Source organism: Polistes dominula, unplaced genomic scaffold (assembly GCF_049000335.1).
Source record: "Polistes dominula isolate Pdom_NZ unplaced genomic scaffold, Pdom_raw_medaka contig_75, whole genome shotgun sequence".
Classification (NCBI taxonomy): Eukaryota; Metazoa; Arthropoda; class Insecta; order Hymenoptera; family Vespidae; genus Polistes; species Polistes dominula.
The window spans coordinates 3,213,943-3,236,577 of NW_028301003.1; the positions used below are offsets into that span (position 1 = coordinate 3,213,943).

Genomic DNA, 22,635 nt, shown 5'->3' on the forward strand with positions numbered 1-22,635 from the left:
TATCTATAATATGTATATATGTACTTGTAAGAAAAAAAATAAGAATGATAATCAATTTAAATAGAATGCACTATGTATTTTAACGTTGAGAACTCCTAACTGTCCCACTTAATATCCACTAAAAACATGAACAATGCAATATACTTCCATGATTGTTGTACTAGTTTTTATTTTTGTCACGCGACTAACGCCATCTGTTGGAATTTATTAACAACTTCTGTCTAATTACTAAAATTATGATTAATTTATTTTAATTAAATCTAACATTTTATTTATAATATATTAAGCATCTTAAATAAATATTATTAAAATTATTTATTTATTTATATAATGTTTTATATTTAATAATTATTTATGTAATATTGTATTAAATTTAAAGTGACCAATCATTATTAGCTAGTTAGTTTTTTAATTATATACCAGATGGCTTTCCAATATACTTGTAGTAGAGCACTATAGGATGAGTACTCTCATCCGCCATTTTAGCTCCTCGAGTGAGCGGCAGTTTAAGAAAAACGTATGTACTGAGTGTTAGTCTGTAGGTTTTATCGTTATTTTTTGCAATTTTTTAAATTATTTGTGAATGAATGAAGAAGAAATTTTATTGAAATCGTTTAATAATCATTTAATAGTCATAAACAACTATTAATATCGGTCTAAAAACATATTGAAAAATACATTTTCAATAAAAATTTCTAAGCTCGCTACAAAGATTTTTGGGCTTTGTCTAGCAAAAATTGAAGGTATGTTTATTTTTTTTGTATATAAATAGAACGATCATAGTATTGTAAAGTTTACAATTTCTTATTTTAACGCTTGCTTGTAATAACCATCCAGTATTGGCTGCAAATAAGACTGTTGAACCTCCAGTAAAAAAGCTATAAACAAGTGATACTCAGTTTTGTGTGCAAACATTTTTAATTGATGAGTTTAGCAATTGGATTTCTCGTTATGATGCAAATAGCATCTTTTATTTAGCTGGCAGCACAACTAATGCTGTAGCCAAACGTGTTAGTAGAAATTGTGTGCAATTTTTGACATCTTCAAATTTGCCAAATATAGATTTTATAAAAAAAGCAAAGTATTACACCGAAGGGTTAAACAAAGGTGGTTTAAAGGAACCATGTATGGAAACTTATAGTTTAATTTTACATTGTGAACATTATTTCACTTTGTACCAAGATGTGATAATTAGAAATAGTAACTGTGATTTATTAAAAGTATTATTTGAGAAAATCAACATTGATTTTCCAAGTTGTTGTTATGTTAAGTACAAAATAATTAAACATTTTTTCAATGTTCGTTCGTATTGCGTGAAAAATTATTATGAGAACTGCAAACGTCATACCAAAGTGTATGGATCTGCGACTATGAAATGAAGAGTTTTAAACATTTAATTTATGCATTTGCTGCACATATATTGTGCATTGTTAATAATGATGTTAATTTTATTATTTATAATTTTATAATATGTTTATAACGGAACAAATGAATAAATAAATATAGATATATTCATATAAATGATACAAATTTATTTTATTTCAAATGTACAATTCTAACTACTCACTTATGCTATGTGCAGTTCATTACTTTTTTTTTTTAAATATATACAATTTTTACCATGTTTAATTAAGTTCATGATTATGAAACATTGTATTTGCTGAAATATTCTGAAGCTGCTGAATACGATTTATATTCTCTTAAAATTGCATTCATTCTCTCTATTTGAGCCCTGATAGAGCGATTTTTAGCAAGCAAAGACATAATGGTCTCTTCGTCAACAGATTTTATTCCACTTTCATACTTCTAAAAAAGATACAATTATTATCTTTAAATTTACAATTAATTTACATATTTATATAACATAAACATAAATAATTAATGTTTCAAAATAAAAATATAATACTATTTTGCTTTTAGCAGCGACTGATCTTTTGTTGTTGTCTTCCTTTTTTACTGGCATACTTTTTATCTGTTTTAAAATAAAAATAAGAGTTATTAAGCTTTTATTTGTAATATGTTATTCAATATATTTAATATATATTACTAAACAAATCCAGTATTTTTATAATTTAAACAGATTATCTATTTTTCAGAGTAATATTAAATCATTACTTACCAAATTATTACTGAAACGTTCCAAATATAGAGATGTTATCCGTGTTAATAAATCAATCACTGAATAGTATTTTGTAGTTTAATCTATCTTTTAATGTTAAAAATAGAAAGGTTAAGTACTAACATCAACTATCAAATAATTTTTTAAATGAAATTTAATACAATTATCAATAAATAATTCAATCTCGCTTGATGTCAACAAACGTGTTTACTATACAAAACCATACTGGTGTCTTCTCTGTAGGAGCGAAAATGGCGGATGAGAGTACTCATCTCTATAGTGCTCTACTTGCGATAATTTGAGGCCTTGTACGATCCAAAATTCAGTTTAGTTGATCAATTCGTTAGTGGAATTCGCGATAGTAATATAAAAGAATATTTAGAAAAAATTCCTTACTTATCATTCGATGAAACGCTAGCAAAATCCATCGAATATGAAGAAGCTGATGAAATAAATATATATGTAAATCGAGCTCTTTTATAGATTGACACATTCTATTCTGAGAATGACCGTACATTTCTTAAGTGGTTTAATTATTTTGAGTATGTAGCAGGTATAATCGAGGTACCAGAAGATAAAATGATTGCATTCTTTAATGAAATGGTGGATACTGATTTCCATACGTATATCAAAGTGGTAAAACCTTCTGTAGACTTTTCTGAACTTTCATACGAGAAGATAATAAACCTTTACATTGCTTCTTTTAAAAAATATGGTAGCTCTATTTTTTATAGGCTTTGTTTTCGGAATCTATATCAATATTAAGGAGAAACGATAGAAAATTATTCTAATAGCTTACGAAAACTATTTGATAGATGCTTATAAGTAGATACTGGATCATTACGTGCGCAATTTTTGAAAGGAATTTTCAATGATCAAATAAGAACCACTTTAAAGAAAATGGTTAGAATATCATTCAAAAAATTAGTAGGAGAAACGATTTCTCTTGAACAATTCTTTAAAGGAAGCAAAAAATTTCAGAAGTAGAAAAGAACAGCTCAGAAAGATCGTTTAATACCAACTGCAATATAACAACTAGAAACAATCTTGACTCATGGAGTGAAAGAAGATATAATAGTATAGATGGGAATCATGCAAAGGTAGCTATTTTGAAATCTTGGACGGAAAACCGTGAACCTTTTAATAAAAGAAGAACTGTTGCAACGCCATATAAAGAGGGTGATATGGTTGCGATCCAACGAACGTAATGTGAACTCGGATTAAAGCTACAAACGAAATGTTTAGGACTATATATACGAAGTAAGCACGGTGTTAAAGAACGCTCGCCTTTTGATAAGGAAAGTGGGAAAACATGAAGACTCATATACGACGTCTAAAGCGGCTGATTCAACGAAACGGTGGTTCAAGTAGAAGAAGAAGAAGAAGTGATCTTTAACAAGGATAATGAAAGTCAATCGCATATCTGAGGACGAATATGTTTGTCAGAACGGCTAAGTATAATGATGAGGAAAAAATAAGATATAAGGAATGCGTGTGTAGGTGTGTATGCCGGAACATTTCTGAAAGTATTGATAGGCGTCGGGTAAATGCCTTTATTTGGTACGTGTGGCAATTGAATGTGTATGTGAATGTGTGTGTGTTTAAGCAAAAAAAACTGTATTTCTCTTCTTAAACAGTAATCCTGCGTTTTATTCAAAAATTCTAAATAATAACTTTTTAATTATGTGTGATTATGTGGAAATGTATTTTTTTTTTTTTTTTAATTTAAAACATAAAAATGTTATTCTGAAAACTAAACTTTTGTAAAATTAATATGTAAGCAAAAAAATAATATAATTTTAATTTATACAACATTTTTCATTTTATAAAAATACAATTTATTTATAATAAATATTTATATGCAATACCATTATGAGTTAGATCTTTTAAATGTAAACAATAAAAGTAGACGTTTACATAACGTTTTCATTACATCATTTTCTTAAAAAATCAGCATTCTATTTTTCTTTTTGTTTCATATTGTTTTCGAGACATAAATTGATTTCTCTATAATATCATTTTATTGGACAAATTAAAACAACGAAGGTGTACGTTTATTATATCTTCGTATGATAATTCAAAGAAGTTGACAGTTGGGTGAACCATCTTGACTCGCTCTTATGGACTTCATCATACTGAAATGAATAATTTACCCATTTTATCTTATGATATCCCTAAAGTATTTGCTATATATTCAAATTTATTTAATCATATATAAAAAAAATCTCTCTGTCTTTAGTTTGAAAATATTCATCATTGAAAGAGCTTGATTTTGATAATCAAATATATTCATAATTTTAAGTAATAAATCTTCCTTTTTTATTATTTTAAAATGAGAAAACAGTTTCTATAACTTATTATACGTAAATGGATAATATTTTAAAAGTTCTTTGTAGGAACACTTATTTTTCACTATTACCACTAACAAGAAACACTTTTCATGTAGTTACTTAATGAACTTTTATTTTAATAATTAGAGGAAAGTATAAATATTAATGAGAATAAACGAATACAATTGTTAACTTAAATCTTAACAGTTTGACATATACTCTTAACGACTTATTACAATATTTAAACTTAATTGCCTTTAGATAAATGTGAAGAAAGTTCAATATTTGTCCTTTTTTTTTTTTTTCTTTTTTTTTTTATTATGACCACTTTTCTTTACAATTTGTCCAGCTTGGACATTCGGTAAATTAGTTTATTACAATGTAAATATAGCACGTGGATACTTAACCCGCAGAGAAGTATCGAGTATATCTGTTAGTACAATTGATTTAATGGATTACACACTAATTATATGTTACGTAGTAGGTCTATTGAATGTTTTCTATGAAGTCTTCTGGGTTGATCGAATAAGTATAATTTACTTGCAGTAGCGTTGGGATGTTGATCAAGTCTATTCTTGTAATTTTCGTATAATCGGGCTATTTCATCAGAAACCGATAATATATTTAGATCTTTACGTAACTCGTCGTTGCGTATGTACCACGGGGCATCAACTATTGTTCTAAGGATTATAGCTTGTAGTGATTCTAGTTTTTGAATATGACTCTTTGCTGCCATACCCCAGAGTTGTATACCATAAGTCCAAATGGGTTTGATTATTGCCTTGTATAGCAGTAATTTGTTTTCAGGTGATAGTTTAGATTGCCTGCTGGTAAGCCAATACATATCTCTCCTTTTAAGCTTAATTTGCTGGATTTTTTTATTTATATGTTGTTTCCAGGTAAGTTTGGAGTCCATGTGCAAACCCAGGTATTTGACAGCTTTCATTTGTCGGATTACGATATGATTCAGTGTGATATAAGGTGATGCTTTTTTCCTTAACGTGAAGGTTATATGGACGCATTTATCCGTATTTATTGTTATTTTCCATTTTTTTAACCACTCTTCAAGCAGCTGAATATGGTTTTGTAATATTTGAGATGCTATAGCGGGATCTTCATGTGTTGTTAGTATAGCTGTATCGTCTGCAAATGTGAATAGTGTAGTGTTTATTGTGGTGGGGATATCTGCTGTGTAAAGCGTGTATAGGGTAGGCCCTAGTATACTGCCCTGAGGGACGCCTGCTTCCATTATGTAGATATCAGAGGTACTGTCTTGAATTTTTACTATAAAAGTTCTGTTTTCTAAATATGACTTGATTAAATGATAGTAGCTAATTGGAAAATTGAGTTTAATCTTATATAATAAGCCTTCATGCCACACCTTGTCGAAAGCTTTCTCTACATCTAGGAATAATGCCGTACAGTATTGTTTAAGTTCGAGGGCTTCTGTAATTTTATTTGTAAGTCTGTGAACTTGTTCAATTGTGGCATGTTTTTTTTGAAAACCAAATTGGTGTGGAGGAATAATATTTTTTTCCGAGATGATAGTCTGGTGTCTATTTAAAATTATTTTCTCTAATATTTTGGACAATAATGGAAGTAATGAAATTGGTCTGTAGGACGTAACCAAGTGTGGGTCTTTATTGGGCTTTTGTAGCATAATTATTTGTGCTAATTTCCAGCTAATCGGGAAATATTTGTTTCTAAGTATCGCGTTAAAAATAATTGTTAACATCCTAATGGCTTTCGGAGGGAGTTCTTTTATAACTCGCCCGTTAATAAGGTCAAATCCTGGCGTTTTCTTTATCTTAATGCCTCTAATGATGTTATTAACTTCTTTTGCTGAAGTGGGTCTGATGTTTTGAAATCCTTCCGTGCTTGCTTCAAGAGGGAGAGTTGTAATATTATCTAATGAATTACGATCTGAGTTATTGACCTGGAATGTTTTGTTTAGCTGTTCGGCAAAAGTTGTTGCTTTTTCCTGTGAACTTTTGGCCCATGAGTTATCCGCTTTCTTTATAGGTGGTAAGGTTAAAATTGGTCTTTTCAGTCTTTTAGTGGCTTTCCACAAGGAATAGTTGGTGTCGTCATTCGGCGATAGTCCTTTGATGTAAGAATGGAATTCTTTGTTATTGTACTCATATATTAGTCTTTTGACTTCTTTAGTGATGGAGTTTAATTTCCTTTTATTACTAGGAGTTTTTTGTCTTTGCCATATATACTTTAGTGTGCGTTTCCGTTTAATTTTAGATAATATATATTCTGGATAGGAATTTTTGCAGCGATTGGTCTCTATTTGTTTGGTAGCAAACCAGCCAGCTTCTTGAATCAATATAGTGAAGTTGTCAGTTGCAGTTTCAATTTCAAGGGGATTTTTAAGCTTTACGTCGCAAGTTAAATTTTCGTTGATATACTGTTTGAAAAGACTCCAGTTTGTGGTTTTATTGCAAAGTGTAGGTGTACTTGTAAAATTTATAGGTTTGCCTGTTTAATTTATAATAATTGGAGTATGGTCAGAACTAAGATCTAAGCTTGATTTAATTTTAAAGAGTGATTGATTTAGTCCTTTGATTACAGCAAAGTCTATTAAATCAGGTGTTTTGTCAATTGCAGTTGGCCAATACGTTGGCTCGCCTGTAGTGAGGACATTAAGGTGTAGTTTTAGTATGACCTGTTCAAGAATTTTTTCTCTGGGCGAGATTTTTTGTGAGCCCCATAAACAATGTTTAGCGTTATAATCCCCACCAACTAGAAATTTATATCCTAGGGATTTAAAAAACTCGGTGTAGTCTTCATAATTTAACTTGTGGTTTGGAGGACAATAGACAGCAGACAGTTTGAAAGGACCGTTATTAGTTAGAATGGTTACCGTGGTCGCTTGCAATTTTACCTGGCACCAGTTACTATGAAAGTGATGCTTAATATTATCCTTGATAATTACTGCTGAACCGCCGTGGCCTTTGCCAGACGGATGCTTGGTATCATAACCTGTATAGTAAGGAATCTTTATAAAGTACTTATCTGTTAAGTGAGTTTCTGAGATGAGAATGACGTCTATTTCGTTGATTTGTAAAAATACTTTTAATTCCTGAGTTCTTCGGTGAAGTCCATTGGCGTTCCAGATTGCTATCCTTAACTCTTTAGCCATTTTTATTATTCATCATAGCTAACATGTTTGTTAATAGTTGTATCAGTGTGTTAATTTGTTGTGATTGTTGCTGTAATTGCTTAGTTTGCTCAACAAGCATATTTGTTATAAGTTCCGTATTTTTAGCTGATTGTATGATTAGTTGTTTTATTTCTGATATTTCATTGTGTTGATCGTTATTTTGGTTTAAAGAGGGTGATTTAGCTTGCGGCGATAATGCTTCGGCATAACTTTTGTTAGGTGTAATATATTGTTTGTTTGTGTTGTTATTGTTAAGGTTAGAACTGAGATTTTGCGAGGTAGTTTCTGTCGGATAGTTTTTTTGTCTAAGAGGAGGATATAATTTCTGTTGCAGTTGTTTTCTTACAATGCATCCTTTATAGCTAGCGGGATGGTTGCCTTGGCAGTTGGAGCACCTTGCATTTTCTATTTTACCTTGTACTGGGCATTTGCTGGTTAGATGTTTACCAGCACATTTAACACAAGCAGGAATCCTAAAGCAATAGTTTCGCGTATGACCATAGGCTTGACATCGCAAACACTGGGGAATGTCTCGTTTCTTTCTGGGCGGTTCGAAGGAAATAACCGTATTTAGTAGTCTTACTATTTTGTATATCTCTTTGTTATTAATATTGGGTTCTAGCTCGATAAAGAACAATGGTAACTGCTGTTTAGTGTCGTATTTGACAATGTTATTGATCCTTTTTACCTTATGGTTATGCACCTTGAGTTCTTCAATTATTCTATCAGTTTTCACTGTAGGATGAATCCCTCTTAACACTACATTGTAGCTTCTATCCTTTTTTACTTGATACGTGTGGAAATTAGTATTTTTATTCTTTAGAGCTATTACAATTTTTCTATAAATTTCTGTTGTATCGGCTTGCAGTCTAATTTGATCGTTTTGGAGTTGTTTGAGCGTGTAATTATCGCCTACAGTTACTTTTAGGAATTCAATCAGTGGTTCTATCACCTGGGCTTCGATAAATATTGGAGGTGGTTTTGGTGGAGGGGTACTTTTTTTGCTAGCAGGTTCTAAAGGTTCTTCAGCCTCTACGGTTAACGGACTGAATGAGTTTGAGATCGGTATTTTTTTCGAGAGCCAATTACATTGCACCTCTGTTTCGTAGTCCATGCTGAATATGCTGTTTAATTGTACAGGTCCTTCGATTTTACGTTTCCTGTTGCTTGTTGTGGGAACATTTCATGCTCTGTTTCCATTTCAAGATCGCTGTTGTTATTGTTTTTTGAATCGACGTTGTTTATTCGGAATTTAGTACCGGTCTTGGTAATTTTTAATTTTAGATCTTTTTGTCTTGATATTTCCGCCATTTTAACTGATTGGACTAGCCATATGGCAGTCCAGTCAGTTAAAAGATATTGACGGTTAAACTTTTATACTCGCTTGTATATATATATGTAGGGAAATCAATTGTTCTGTATCCGGCTAAGGATATTTAATTCCCCCGTGTTGCCGACACTACTTGAGATATAAAAGATACTCTTTATTCTCACAAATTATTGCTTATTACAATTACAATTACCCTTACAATAACAATTACAATAACGCTTCGCAACTTTTCGCACTCACTCAGACCTCACAGAATCACTACTCACTCGCTACTCTCTACTCACTATTCTCACTCGCTCTCGTCACTCGGTTCTCTCCACGCTACTCTCTCGGAAAAACCACAACAACCCCTGATGCGTGACCGTCCTCTCCTTATGAGGTTTCTCCCCCACCCCGCATGTTCCAAACGCACCCGGACCTTTGGACCCACACCGACTAACACACACAACATGTCGAACCTTTGGACCCACACCGACCTACACACACAACCTCTCGGACCCTTGGACTCACACAGATTTACACACACAACCTCTTCGATTTTCAACACACCCCACATATATGTATATAAGTATACGTATAAGTATATCCGTAGGTATTATATGTATACATGTATGAACACACAAGCTTCCCAAACACTTTCACTACTACTACGCAGTTGTTTACAAACACGACCGATCGGATCGAGTGTCTAAACACGACTCGATATTTGTCCTTAGTAAAAATAATAATATATTTACAAATAAGCCCAATAAATAGTACATTGTATATTTCAAAATTGAAACGCGTTAGCAACATTACAAATTTATCTGTTTAAATGTGAGTAATATAAATATGAGAAAGAGATAAAAACATACATTATTCTTTTAACTATGTCAATACTTTTTAAAATTGAAAAAACTACTGTTATTGACAATCTTAAACAAGTTTTACTAGGTCTACTATGATATCTTAATTCCTACATATTAATAACAAGATACACTTCAATTGTTTACACTTAAGAGATGTAATTAGGGATACAGGATTAATTGCTCTTTTTATAAATGTAGGAAATATATTAAGTTCTTTGTATCGTTTGCAACAGTCCTCCTTTTATTAAAAGATTCCATCTATACTATCATATCTTCTTTCACTACATTAGTAATGATTGTTTCTATTTGGTTTATTGCGGTTGGTATTAAACGATCTTTCTGAGCTTTTCTTTTCTACTTCTGAAATTTTTTGCTTCCTTTAATGAATTGTTCAAGAGAAATCGTTTCTCCTACTAATTTTTTGAATGATATTCTAACCATTTTCTTCTAAAGTGGTTCTCATTTCATCATTGAAAATTCCTTTCAAAAATTGCGCACGTAATGATCCAGTATCTACTTATAAGCATCTATCAAATAGTTTTCGTAAGCTATTAGAATAATTTTCTATCGTTTCTCCTTCATATTGATATAGATTCCGAAAACAAAGCCTATAAAAAATAGAGCTACCATATTTTTTAAAAGAAGCAATGTAAAGGTTTATTATCTTCTCGTATGAAAGTTCAGAAAAGTCTACAGAAGGTTTTACCACTTTGATATACGTATGGAAATCAGTATCCACCATTTCATTAAAGAATGCAATCATTTTATCTTCTGGTACCTCGATTATACCTGCTACATACTCAAAATAATTAAACCACTTAAGAAATGTACGGTCATTCTCAGAATAGAATGTGTCAATCTATAAAAGCGCTTGGTTTACATATTTTTTTATTTCATTAGCTTTTACAAATTCCGCGGCTTTTGCTACCGTTTCGTCAAATGATAAGTAAGAAAATTTTTTTAAATGTTTTTTTTATATCACTACCGCGAATTCCACTAACAAATTGTTTGGAAAATCTTTCATCTGCGTAACGTATATAATTACAATTACTATGTATTTTCTGTAAACAATGAGCATAACTCATTAAATTTTTTTGTGTATATTGCTCTCGACAAAAAAAAACGTCTTCTGTGTAAAAACACTTCATCTGTAGGAGAAAAGAACCGAAGGTAATGGTCTATTATTTTTTGGTATGAAAGTTCAGAGAAGTTGACATAAGAGTATTTCTCTTGGACCCGCTTATGAACATTATTATCCACCATTTCAATAAAGAATGGAATCATTTTATCTTCAGATATAGAATTAAAGGTTATGTACTCGAATTTATTTAACCAATCACAAATATCAAATTCTTTCTCTGATTTGAATCTATTAATCGTTGAAGAAGTACGATGAGTATTATCATTCCTTTCATCAACTTCTTCTAATGTAACGGCCTTTGATACCGTCTCAAAGAATGATAATGTAGGAAATTTACTTAAAAAATTTTTTATTTTAATATTGCGGATTCCTATACGAAATTGTTTGCATAAATTTTCTTTTAATTGTTCTTCATAATGGCATTTATTATATATTTTTTCTAAATTATCAGCATATTTTTCTATTGTTTCTTCCTCATATTGATTTCGGCACTGTAAACGTTTTCTATACGGATCAGTTTCATTAATTTCATCGTAGGGTATATCGGTGAATTTTATATCAGGGGTAATCTCCTTTACACATATCCCAATATGGACATCATCATCTACCATATTCTTGAACAATTCAACCATCAATCTATTGGGTACCCTCATAGAATACGCTACATATTCAAATTTATTTACCCAATCACAAAAATCACCTTCCATTCCTAGATTGTAACAATGAATCCTTAAAAGAGCTTGGTCTTTAAAATAGGATAGGGTAGTATTTTTATAAAATTCCATTGACTCTTCTAAAGTTCTATCGAATGATAAACAAGGTTTTTGTTTTAAATGATTTCTTATATTATCGTCCTGGAGTCCATTAATGAATCGTTCGCATAATTTTTCTTCGAAATTACTTGGATAATGGCATTCCTTAAATATATTTAGTAGATTATAAGAATAATCTACTATTGACTCATTTTCATATTGTATCCGAGAAATAAAACGTCTTCTAGATAACATAATAGAGTAATGTTTTACTGTTTCTTCGTACGAAAGTACAGAGAGCTCAAAAATAGGATAAATCTTCTTGACGCATGTGTGGACATCAGTATCCACCATGCAATTAAAAAATTCAACCATTTTATCTGGTGGTATACTGATAGTATTTGCTACATATTGAAATCTTTTTAACCATTCAAAAAATTCTTCCTTGTCTTCTAATTTATATACTTGCATCAATGTAAGAGCTTGATTTTGATAACGACATATTTGATTGTCTTCGTGTAATAAATCCCCACTGTTCATTATTTTTAAATAGAAATCCCTGTCTAATATTTTTTCTAAGTAAACAGATAATTTTTAGAAATTATTTTGTTCGGATTTTCGTTCTCTTTTTGCTGATAACAGCAATACACTTTCCGTAATGTAATTTAAAATTATTTTCTTTGATACAACGTAAACGTTTTATATTTGTTATGATATCTTTGATGTTTGTATAGAAGTAACTTATTTTTGTGTCGCAACGAATTTTAAAAACTGTTTTAAAAAATTATAAATATAACTGAATTCAACATTCCGAAATTATTGTAATATCTTAAAGGTTCTATGTATACTAACGACTCACGTTGTAAACTTCATTGTTCTGTGATAGGAGAGGAGAGAGGATGGCTTACAGCGCTCTACTTTTGTCCTTAATAAGAATAATGGTGTATTAAGGGTTCATTCTGGTTTATCATTTTGAAAAAATTAATTTTTTTTTTTTTTGCATTTTTCGAAAGTAGACATATGTAGAATTATCATGCAAAAAATTTTAGAACGATCCGAGCAGTCTAAGTATATTATTTTGCGACCCAAACACATAGAGATATTACAGATAGAGGAGACAAACCATCTGCGATGGTGTAAGTGGAAATGTCTCTGCATGAATACAGCAGCAAAAAACAAAAGGTTGATATTGACCTGACAAAAACAGAATTACTTGAAAGATGTTTAGGTGGCCACAAATTTAAAATAATAATGAGTGCTTCATCAAATGCGTTTGGGCTATGGTGCCTAAACACCTATTTAATGGTAAAAAAATTGTTGAAATAGCTTTTAAATTGGCAGCTTGTATATTCAACGAAGGTTTTGATCCAATACTGAAAATAATGCACGTTTTGGAGATAAAACTTGGCCCTATCGCAGTCAATTACGCTAGTAACCGCGGCAACACGCGCGTGCGCTCAGCCAATTGTTTGAGCGAAGAAGCTTTGATAGAGGCTAGGACACAACGAAAAAAGGCTAGAGTGGAAGAAAATGAATATTTTGAAGAAGCAGAAGGCATACTATATGGTGCAGGCATCGCAGAATAAGGTAAAGTCAGACTTTTTAAAAATTTGTTAAAAGAAACTTTAAACGTGTTTTTCTCGAAACAACGTTTTTTCGGTTGGCGGGCATGATATCTCCGAAACTACTCAACCGATCCTTCTGAAATTTTAACCACATACTCTACACATGAATGGCTATCTCGCATGCTACAACCAAGTCAAAATATTAATTTTTACAATTTTTTTTTTACAAAAAACTGCGAAAAAAATCTTTGATTTTTTTATTTTTCGAAAAATGGCAGTCATTTTGTTTTGTTTTCATAAAAATTGATAGTTTTAGCATACCCGATAGCCATTGTCATACTGAATTTAAAACCGTTTAATTTTTTTGTTTTAGATCACCCGTTCTCAAATTTCGATGCCCGCCAATAGCATACCTACTTTTGACGGGTTCACGTTTGTCAGCCATTTTGGATGTCAAAAAACGTTAAAAACAATAAAAAAAATTTTTTTCTTGTACTTATAGAGTGTATTTATCATACCCAACAACTTTCATATGTATATATATCCTACAAAGCCTAAAAAAAAATCGTGAAAATAGCCTTTATTTTCGGCGTATAAACCAGAATGAACCCTTAAACTATAAGTTTAATATATAAACTGTTAATTATTTATTTTCAATTAACTCTACTTAAGCTATAGAAATTTCTAGTCTTGTAAAAAGTGCAATTTACGATAATAAATTATAATTTACTTTTAATTGGATTTTTTTAATTTATTTGGTTTGGCAATGGTATTGGTTAGGTCAGTGGTTGTTAGGTATATTAGGTTCCCAAAATATGCGATGAAGCAATTCAGGGCGGCGGGGATGGTCACAGCACAGCACAAGTGCATAAAGGTGCATTTGGGGAGCGGTAAGTTGGATTAAATTTTATTTTCAGTTACCAAAAAAAAGAAAAATTAGGAAACCAAAAATTTTTAGGAGGGCGATAATTAATATTTTTTTCTTGAAAGGGTGCGGTAGGAGAAAAATTTTTGAGAACTACTGAGTTGGGTCATTCGTCAAAACGTGTCTCGACCTGAAGGGTATAGAAAACAGGCTAAATCTTGAACAAAAACACGTGCACCCATCGAATCATTAATTGTTATTTTTGTTCTCGCATTATTAGGTCATTAAATATGAAATGTATGATTTCGAAATGAAAATAATTCGAATAATCAGACATTTCATAGTTAATAACCTAATATATACATAAAAGTAGACAATTTGAAAGCCACGGTACTGAAATATAAATTAAATTTTCTGTTGTATTTTTTTATGTTTATTTTTTGCGTGAGACCATAACAATATCTATTACTTATTTACAAACTGTTGGCCTAAATAAATGGGGTACTTACATATTAACGCCACCGCAGCAATGCGCAGCAAAAATTTCGCTAATGCGCCAATAAAAAGCAATCTTGTTGTTCGCATACACCAACCTTGTTATTTGCACACAGTAACCGTCAGTGTTTCGTCAGGGTTTCGACAGGATTGCATCAGGGTTACGGCGACAGTATCAGATGAAAGAAAATAAAAACTGTTTTAAATCTATGCTAAATTTTATATCGGCCCATTTACCTTTTTTAACTCTGCTTCTTTCTTTTTAATTTCATCAAGAAAAAATATTTACCATAGAATATGATTTGTATTAAAATTTTTAATTATTAACAGTATTTAACAATATTTTTCTTTGTTGTAAATAAATCTTAAAATTCCAGAAATTGATATTTCTTCTCCTCTGTTCATTTCGTGTCAATCATTCATATCCTTTTTTCCCTTTTTTCAACAAATTCTATCAAATCATTTTCTTTTTCCTCAGGGTTTTCTAAATTCCATAGATTCAGAAGGCGGATAGAAGGGTCTTATGGGTCTTACAATATATTGGCCTTGGAATGGAACTGTCCAGATTGGAAAATAGGAAAAAGAAAAGGACGAAAAAAGACCTGAGGATCTAAAAAAGAAAAAAAAACAGGTCATCAAGTTTGCAAAAGTTGGTATTTTTACTCTTTTTGCAGTTTTGAAAATGTAAAAAATTCTGCAAATGTTTAAATCAGAAGTGTCAAATCCTAAATTCCTAAAATTCCAAATTTCTTCCTGTGCGTACGATAATTTGTCTCTGTGCACGATAATTTTACGGCCCTGTGTCGATCAGACAAACTAAAGACTCTGGGATCACTGAGTCGTTAGTCGTTCTGTTACTTTTTGTTATTGTAAATTTGAAAATGTTCACATTTTTTTATTAAAATACTGAATCAACTGGTGAGCATTGGAATTATTGCCAGTGAATTTCTCAACCATGAAATCTGTTAAGAATAGCGTATATAAGAGACGTTATGTCTTCTCACTCCGCCACCCCTAATCTTTACCCCTACTTCTCCTATGGGCCGCACAGTCCCTTAGTACAGGGCGCTGGTACAGGGCTCTCTTTATTCTGTATCCGGTCTAGCTCTAGGCTTGTTCAACAGTTCTTTCTTTTCCACCGTTTCTTATAATAAATCTTAGTTTTTCATATTAACTCTGCGTTGTCTTTTTTATCAGCCATACCTTAACAGGTTATGAGCCCCTGACACGCTTACACTGCGCAAGTGAACGAGAGTTAATTAGTTTAATAGTGAATTTTATAAGATAGAAATCGAACCTAGTTATCGCCGGTTCGCACGTGTGTGTACTTGCACCAGTGTTCCATTGGGTAAGCAAAGGAAGTAAACTCCTGCTAAAATCTCAGCTTCAACTACATCAGAAGCAGCCAAAAAAAAAGAGAAAAAAAGAAAATATACCCACAGAAATCTACATATCTGTACAGCTTTGGCACGAGAAGATAAGAATACGCAAAGAACAATGGAAGGTGGCAAGAACAATGAAAACGCGAACATGGTTGAGACAAAAGAGAAGGGTAGTCAAGGGCTACTAGCTAGTCTAGGTGAAAGTAAGTACATATTCAATAACTGTTTTTTATCGAAAGTGTGTTTGGAAAAATAATAGTAAAATATATATAAAAAAAAAAGGTAGTAGAAAAGGTGTGCAAAACTCTGAGCTCTCGTAAATCTTTATTCTTTCTTCTCTCTCTTAAAATCGTGTTACAATTCGTTGAAAAAAAAAAAACAAAAAAAAACAAAAAAAGGATTTCCGGTCAAAATGTTAAGTTAAAGAAAAAAGGGGAAAAATTAAATTAAAAATAAGGGGAATCTCGTAGCAGTAAATCTTTAATGCCATTTACAGTATAAAAAAAAAAAAATATTGAAAGTTGCGTCATATAAATATTTCTAGAACAATGAACAGGCATTATAGATACGAATGCTTAGACGAGTTCGAACTTGAAGACGCTGTTTGTTTACACACGAGGGAGAGTAAGAGAGGAAGAAAGAAAGGAAAGATAATGGACAGAGTAGGGCACATATACGTTTCAAACAAACATCAAAATTATATCACACGACACAAGAGAGAGAGAGAGAGAGCATAGCGCGTTTATTTATTTAAAAAAAAAAAAAATAAACAACGCCCTTGCGTGTAAACACAAGGCGATCTTGCCGTGAAGGGCATGGCAACGCGCTATGTAAGAAGGAAAGAGAGAAAGGGGTAAAGTTGCCTCTCCTCTTCTTTCCATCTTGGGTCTTGTGATGGAGGGAGAGAAACGCAAGTGTGCTTCTCTTCTCCGCTCTGAAGGTAGTATAGGATGTGTTGAAGAAAGAGAGAGAGGGAGAAAGATAGTCGCATAGTATGGTGCGATGTTGCCACTTCCTCTCCGAGCTACGTATGGTATATTCAGTTTTACAACGACTAGCAGAGCGGGTGAATTTGAAAAGGCCGCGCAAAGCTATTCTCATTTCCTTTTCAAATTCAGTGTTGAACCCGCGCAAAGCTATTCCCATTGGTTCAACACTCCATTAAAAAAATAAAAAATAAAAAATGGTAAAAGCAGGCACATTTTAAATGTGTAGCTAAATAAAAAAAATAAAAAATAGTAAAAGCAGGCACATTTTAGATGTGTAGCTAAATTGATACATTGTAGTTGTATATTACTATAGTTGAAATAGTGAAAGCAGGCATATTTTAGATGTGTAGATGAATTGGTACATGTTATATGTATATCACTATAGTTAAAATATTGAAAGCAGGTACATTTTAGATGTATAGCTGTTTAAATACAAAAGAATGATAATAATAAAAGTTGAAATCGATTTATAAACTTGTTTGAAACTTGGTTTAAACAAAACTAAAAGGTGCACCAAATTAATTGAATACGTATTTTTTAGCGAAATTGGGACAATTAGTTGATTTGTCGAGAGCCTTGCTCCAGGAAGTTGGTAGTCAAAGCCAAGTTGCACGGCTCACTGCGAAAGAACATGGTTTCTTGCTTGAAGATGACAGCGAAAACTGCTGGTCAGTAGATATTGACCAGATGAACACTGAAGATCAAAGTTTGATTCTGTCAGTATTATCAGACGCACAAGGTAATACGGTCAGAGTGGATGTTGGTCGAAGCCAGCATGACTCAAGCAGGTCGTTACAAAATGACTCGTCATTAGTGGTGTCTGATAAAGAATTAAGAGGTTCGCAAGCAACAAATGTAATAGTGGATGTCTCAAAGACAAATAGTCCAATTGCATCAAGTAAGTTCTACGTTGTAAATGTGTTGTACTAAAATTAAAAAAACCTTGTCCTTTTTTGAATGGGATTTTACTGATGGGTGAGAAAAGTAATTATATGTAACGCTTCCTCATGCGTTTTAAGGCATGATGTATACTTAGTCTCACGGATCAGGTAAAATCGTTATTTGAAAGCCATGGTATAATATAATAGGGTGTAAATCAAACAGAATGTTTGATATAGGAAGTATTATTGAGATATCTAATTTTTGCGCAATATCTAGTTTCCCAACAGGAGGACAGAGGAGATAGTACAGCGAAGGCGTGGGTAAGTGCGGTTCCTCCTGCACAAAACCCCGAGAGTACCTCAAATGCGGTTGACAATATAGAGGTCAATGGTGTGAAGAATTTGATTGAGATCCAAAAGGAAACCATTGCAGCTCCTCGAGAGAAAATTGAGGGGCCAGAAAAGGTATTCAAAGAGCTCACTGAAATACACAAGAAGGAATACGATGCTCTCAATAATCAAGTAGAAGGTTTGAAAATTCGGTTGGCCGAAAGTCAGGAAAGGGCTGAAGAATTTGAACAAAAGTATCTACGGTCTCAGGAGCAAATAGCTGAAATAAAGCAAACTCAGAATAAACGCACTGTTACGGTTGAAGAGCCTGCTTCGGAGTTAGACGATGCAGTCTCGACAGCTCAACAGTTTTCGGTTGGAAGTAGTAGTACAGCTACTCAAGATAATGTTTATGATAGGGTTTCTGGTGCTCCGGTGAGTATTGTTCATACTCACGGAAAACCAGTGAAAATAAACGAAGTTAACCTTGGTACAGCGATTAGAAATGAGATTTTGAAATTACTTAACAGTGAAGCAATAGATAGTTTAACTTTGCAAAGGTCCAGTTTGAATTCAGGTTTAGAATCGAGTAATTTTTTGAGTAATGAATCACACTCTGGTGAAGCAATAAATTCTAGTAATCAAAACACTGCTCAGACTGGATGTCATGACAATAATAGTCGGAATTCAGCCCAGGTAATCAGTCTTCAAATGTTCAATCCTGATCATAGCATACCCCATGTATATAAACTCTGCCAGGAAACCAAATTTGATGACTTTCTTGATGATCTTAGATCGGAATTAAGAGCAAATGATATATTGTATGTTATCGACAGCAGCATTAAGCCTATCATGGATAAAAATGATAATGTAAAACAGTTAGATATTTTTAAAGTAAAGGATACAATAAGAAACAGGGTCGATAAATTTTATTTTGATCAAGTGAGAAACATTGAAAGTCCGCTTGAGATCCTTGCTAAATTAAAAGACTTAAAGGCTCTTGAAAACACCGTATCGACTTGTTCTATTCGTAAAAGGCTGTATAACATACAATATAATCCAAGCAAAGAAAGAGTTAATGATTTTTGCAATAGATTTGAAGAAATTGTACGAACATTTGACGACCTTTCGGGAACTGAAAAAATATCAGAACAAGAGAAAAGAGAAGCATTTTACCACACGGTTTACAAGTCAGTACCAAGTGTGCAAGTTGTAGACTTCGTCAAAAAGAGCCACCAGGGAAGTGGTTTAACATATGCTCAATCGAAGGACTTTCTCACTAAGAAGGAGACAGAAAGGCTGTCATCCAAAGAACATTTAACAACCACTGCGTTGTGGACTGAGTCACAACAAAGAAAATTTAAGAGCTACTGCAAGAACTGCAAAAGACCAGGACACTTGGCATCGGAATGTGAAGAAGTAAATAAAACTAATTGCTTTGTATGTGATAAACCTGGCCACATAGCTAAACATTGTTCGTTAGCCAGATTACCAGCTCATCGACAGCAAGGTGGTTCGTCACTGAACCATAAGGGCCGCGGGTATACTAGCACTCATTACCGAGGCAGATTAGGAAGATTTAGACGTCAATTTAGTCAAAAGCGTGAGCATGAGGGTAGGTCTAAATTTGAAGGTGAGCGCAGGCTTGATCTATGTCGTCGTGGAGCAAAGAGAGGCAGGTTTAGTATTCGTGGTGGCCGAAGAGATAGCTAAGGAGGTAGTCAAGGTGCCAGCACCTTTTCAGGTGAGAGTCTCGAGTGTGAGTCAAATGAAAAAGGTAATGTTCTGTTTGTAGAAAAATGTCAGCAATATCTGGGTAACTTCAATTTTAATTACAGAAATAATGCACTACAACGGTTTATCGCGGACTCGGGTGCTATAGAGCATCTGTCGAATTCTAAGTTGATTTTCAAAGGATTAAATGAATTAGACGTTAAATCGATTAAATGTGCTAATAGAAATTCTCAGGCGGACTTGCAAGCTAACGGTATAGGTACAGTAAAATTAAATTTGCAGAATGGAGAAACATGCGAATTGCATAATGTTATATATGCTAAACCCAGTGAACACACCAACGTAACAGTGATATCACTCCTAGAGAACATGTAAAATAACAAATGTAATGTAAATTTTACATTCTTGTGATACAAATTGTTATGTAAATGGGACATCAAATTTGTGACGTAAATATGCCATTAAAATTACATACATGTTACATACCGAGTAACATCACATTAGTAACCTTAGAGTGATGTTATATTTATATAACATAGTTACGTTAACTTTACATTCTAGATATAACGTCACTATTACATACCTAAGTTAACTTATAAATAACATAACCGATGTGACTCTGTTTTATCATCACATTTACATCACAATGTAATATTTCAATTATGTTCATATTGTTACAGAACACCTATATAAAATAGTTATATTTTTTTTACTTTGGAATTATATGTCAAATTATGTTAAAAAAGTAACTTTGAAATTATATAATGCGTTGTATCTGCATTGCTTTATACTGCATTTTGCATAATGCATCAATATTTGAATAGGAATATTTTTTTACAGAATTAAATTCCTTATAAGTATATATTTTCAGTGCATTAAATAAATATGTCTAAAGGTTAGTGTACCACCGGTGGTACACGTGGCACGGAACGTGTTAATTAAAATTTATATTATTTAATATTATTTATTAATTATAATTAATAATATTATTAATTATATATGTATTAGTAATATACTGTAAATTAATAAAAGTTCGCATGGGTCAGTAAGGCAAATCACCATCCAGTAATGTCCATCCGGTAATCGTATGTTCCCGAGTTTCAAATCCCGGGAAAGAAAAACTAAAATAAAAAAAAACTAAAAAGAAGAAAACAATTACGTAACCTCAACAACGATTTTCGATTTTTTTTTTATATGTAACGTCACATTGTTACGTAAATGAGTGTGAAATTGTGCGTCACATACAATAGCATGTGCGAAATCTGATTGTAACAATAAATTAAGGCACATGATCGAAAGGAAAGAGCACTATGTTAGGGAATGCGTTAATTTAAATTTGGTTAAGTTAAACTGGGTTCCTTCGAATAAACAAATTGCTGACGTTTTCACAAAGACATTAACCTTTGAAATACATAAATATCTTACAGATTTGATTATGAATAATTAAATTGTTATCTTCTTCTTCGCAGGGCTAAGCTGTGTAGCTGAGAGTTAACTGACATTCCGTGCCAAAGATTTATCAAGTTAGATTAAGTTTATTTTGTATAAGTTCAGTATAAACAAGTATGACAAGTTATTCGTTCATAGATTTTGTTTAAGGGTTCATTCTGGTTTATACGCCGAAAATAAAGGCTATTTTCACGATTTTTTTTTAGGCTTTGTAGGATATATATACATATGAAAGTTGTTGGGTATGATAAATACACTCTATAAGTACAAGAAAAAAATTTGTTTTTATTGTTTTTAACGTTTTTTGACATCCAAAATGGCTGACAAACGTGAACCCGTCAAAAGTAGGTATGCTGTTGGCGGGCATCGAAATTTGAGAACGGGTGATCTAAAACAAAAAAATTAAACGGTTTTAAATTCAGTATGACAATGGCTATCGGGTATGCTAAAACTATCAATTTTTATGAAAACAAAACAAAATGACGGCCATTTTTCGAAAAATAAAAAAATCAACGATTTTTTTCGCAATTTTTTGTAAAAAAAAAATTGTAAAAATTAATATTTTGACTTGGTTGTAGCATGCGAGATAGCCATTCATGTGTAGAGTATGTGGTTAAAATTTCAGAAGGATCGGTTGAGTAGTTTCGGAGATATCATGCCCGCCAACCGAAAAAACGTTGTTTCGAGAAAAACGCGTTTAAAGTTTTTTTTAACAAATTTTTAAAAAGTCTGACTTTACCTTATTCTGCGATGCCTGCACCATATAGTATGCCTTCTGCTTCTTCAAAATATTCATTTTCTTCCACTCTAGCCTTTTTTCGTTGTGTCCTAGCCTCTATCAAAGCTTCTTCGCTCAAACAATTGGCTGAGCGCACGCGCGTGTTGCCGCGGTTACTAGCGTAATTGACTGCGATAGGGCCAAGTTTTATCTCCAAAACGTGCATTATTTTCAGTATTGGATCAAAACCTTCGTTGAATATACAAGCTGCCAATTTAAAAGCTATTTCAACAATTTTTTTACCATTAAATAGGTGTTTAGGCACCATAGCCCAAACGCATTTGATGAAGCACTCATTATTATTTTAAATTTGTGGCCACCTAAACATCTTTCAAGTAATTCTGTTTTTGTCAGGTCAATATCAACCTTTTGTTTTTTGCTGCTGTATTCATGCAGAGACATTTCCACTTACACCATCGCAGATGGTTTGTTTCCTCTATCTGTAATATCTCTATGTGTTTGGGTCGCAAAATAATAT

At 32.3% G+C, this 22,635-nt stretch overlaps 3 protein-coding genes and 1 long non-coding RNA gene across 8 annotated transcripts; 2 read left to right on the plus strand and 2 right to left on the minus strand.

Annotated features, from left to right (window-relative positions):
- The first annotated feature begins 443 nt into the window (after positions 1 to 443).
- Positions 444 to 21,527, plus strand: LOC107069606 (uncharacterized). 5 transcript variants are annotated; one of them, XM_089173956.1, is made up of 5 exons: positions 444 to 743; positions 15,093 to 16,199; positions 17,527 to 17,883; positions 18,144 to 19,940; positions 21,400 to 21,527. In XM_089173956.1, exons 2-4 carry the CDS (start codon positions 16,112 to 16,114, stop codon positions 19,907 to 19,909), a joined length of 2,211 nt encoding a protein of 736 aa, XP_089030082.1. In that variant the 5' UTR covers positions 444 to 743; positions 15,093 to 16,111; the 3' UTR covers positions 19,910 to 19,940; positions 21,400 to 21,527. The 5 variants fall into 5 exon arrangements, 4 of the variants coding, with proteins under 4 accessions (XP_089030082.1, XP_089030083.1, XP_089030080.1 ...); XM_089173957.1 differs by lacking the exon at positions 21,400 to 21,527 and adding an exon at positions 20,035 to 21,185; XM_089173954.1 differs by lacking the exon at positions 21,400 to 21,527 and having other exon boundaries at positions 18,144 to 21,185.
- Positions 1,510 to 3,954, minus strand: LOC107069676 (uncharacterized). The gene is made up of 3 exons (XR_001476150.2): positions 2,120 to 3,954; positions 1,907 to 1,972; positions 1,510 to 1,806 (listed from the first exon to the last, which is right to left on the minus strand). It is a non-coding gene; the product is annotated as an uncharacterized LOC107069676 (long non-coding RNA).
- Positions 12,970 to 14,662, plus strand: LOC149032156 (uncharacterized). The gene is made up of 2 exons (XM_089173959.1): positions 12,970 to 13,276; positions 13,628 to 14,662. Exon 1 carries the CDS (start codon positions 12,970 to 12,972, stop codon positions 13,273 to 13,275), a length of 306 nt encoding a protein of 101 aa, XP_089030085.1. The 3' UTR covers position 13,276; positions 13,628 to 14,662.
- Positions 21,313 to 22,425, minus strand: LOC149032157 (uncharacterized). Its single transcript, XM_089173960.1, has 2 exons — positions 22,119 to 22,425; positions 21,313 to 21,767 (listed from the first exon to the last, which is right to left on the minus strand). Exon 1 carries the CDS (start codon positions 22,423 to 22,425, stop codon positions 22,120 to 22,122), a length of 306 nt encoding a protein of 101 aa, XP_089030086.1. The 3' UTR covers positions 21,313 to 21,767; position 22,119.
- Between the last annotated feature and the right edge of the window lie 210 nt (positions 22,426 to 22,635).

Coding starts and splice junctions, on each gene's coding strand:
- LOC149032156 (XM_089173959.1), top strand. CDS start 12,970: ATGGTGCCTAAACACCTATTTAATGGTAAAAAAATTGTTGAAATAGCT.
- LOC107069606 (XM_089173956.1), top strand. CDS start 16,112: ATGGAAGGTGGCAAGAACAATGAAAACGCGAACATGGTTGAGACAAAA. Junction 16,200..17,526: donor ACTAGCTAGTCTAGGTGAAA/GTAAGTACATAT, acceptor CGTATTTTTTAG/CGAAATTGGGACAATTAGTT. Junction 17,884..18,143: donor AAATAGTCCAATTGCATCAA/GTAAGTTCTACG, acceptor CGCAATATCTAG/TTTCCCAACAGGAGGACAGA.
- LOC149032157 (XM_089173960.1), bottom strand. CDS start 22,425: ATGGTGCCTAAACACCTATTTAATGGTAAAAAAATTGTTGAAATAGCT.